This window comes from Phaethon lepturus, unplaced genomic scaffold (assembly GCF_000687285.1).
Source record: "Phaethon lepturus isolate BGI_N335 unplaced genomic scaffold, ASM68728v1 scaffold3734, whole genome shotgun sequence".
Taxonomy (NCBI): domain Eukaryota; kingdom Metazoa; phylum Chordata; class Aves; order Phaethontiformes; family Phaethontidae; genus Phaethon; species Phaethon lepturus.
The window spans coordinates 1-272 of record NW_010535296.1 but is presented as its reverse complement, the minus strand read 5'-3'; the positions used below and the strand labels follow the sequence as shown (position 1 = coordinate 272).

Sequence of the window (272 nt, the reverse complement as noted above, 5' to 3'; positions counted from 1 at the left end):
GCCGGGGGCCGCGGGTAAAGCCCGGGCCTGCCGCTGCGCGGGGCTCGCCTGGCTCGGGAGGGAAGAGAAGACCATCTTAACGCTACTTTTGGATTTGCCGTTGTGTTCGGCCGTAGGAAACGTTCAACGGCTGCTTCTGCCGCACACTTCGGGTTCCTTCGAACCCAGCGCGGGAGGCCGCCTTCCCCTGTAACTGCGCTGGAGGCCGGCGGCTCTCCCAAGGCGGCCGGCAGGCTGCAGGAATCGCGTGTGAGGGGCGTGGGGGTCGCGGC

At 68.4% G+C, this 272-nt stretch overlaps 1 protein-coding gene across 1 annotated transcript in view; it reads left to right on the top strand.

Annotated features, from left to right (window-relative positions):
• Window positions 1-249, top strand: part of LOC104619757 (pituitary-specific positive transcription factor 1-like) — a gene marked incomplete at its 3' end in the record, with an annotated part of 5,390 nt that extends 5,141 nt beyond the window's left edge. Inside the window, exon 6 of the mRNA XM_010285749.1 lies at window positions 117-249. Within this exon, the coding sequence (XP_010284051.1) occupies window positions 117-249 (133 nt within the window). The remainder of the gene's footprint in view (window positions 1-116) is intronic.
• Between the last annotated feature and the right edge of the window lie 23 nt (window positions 250-272).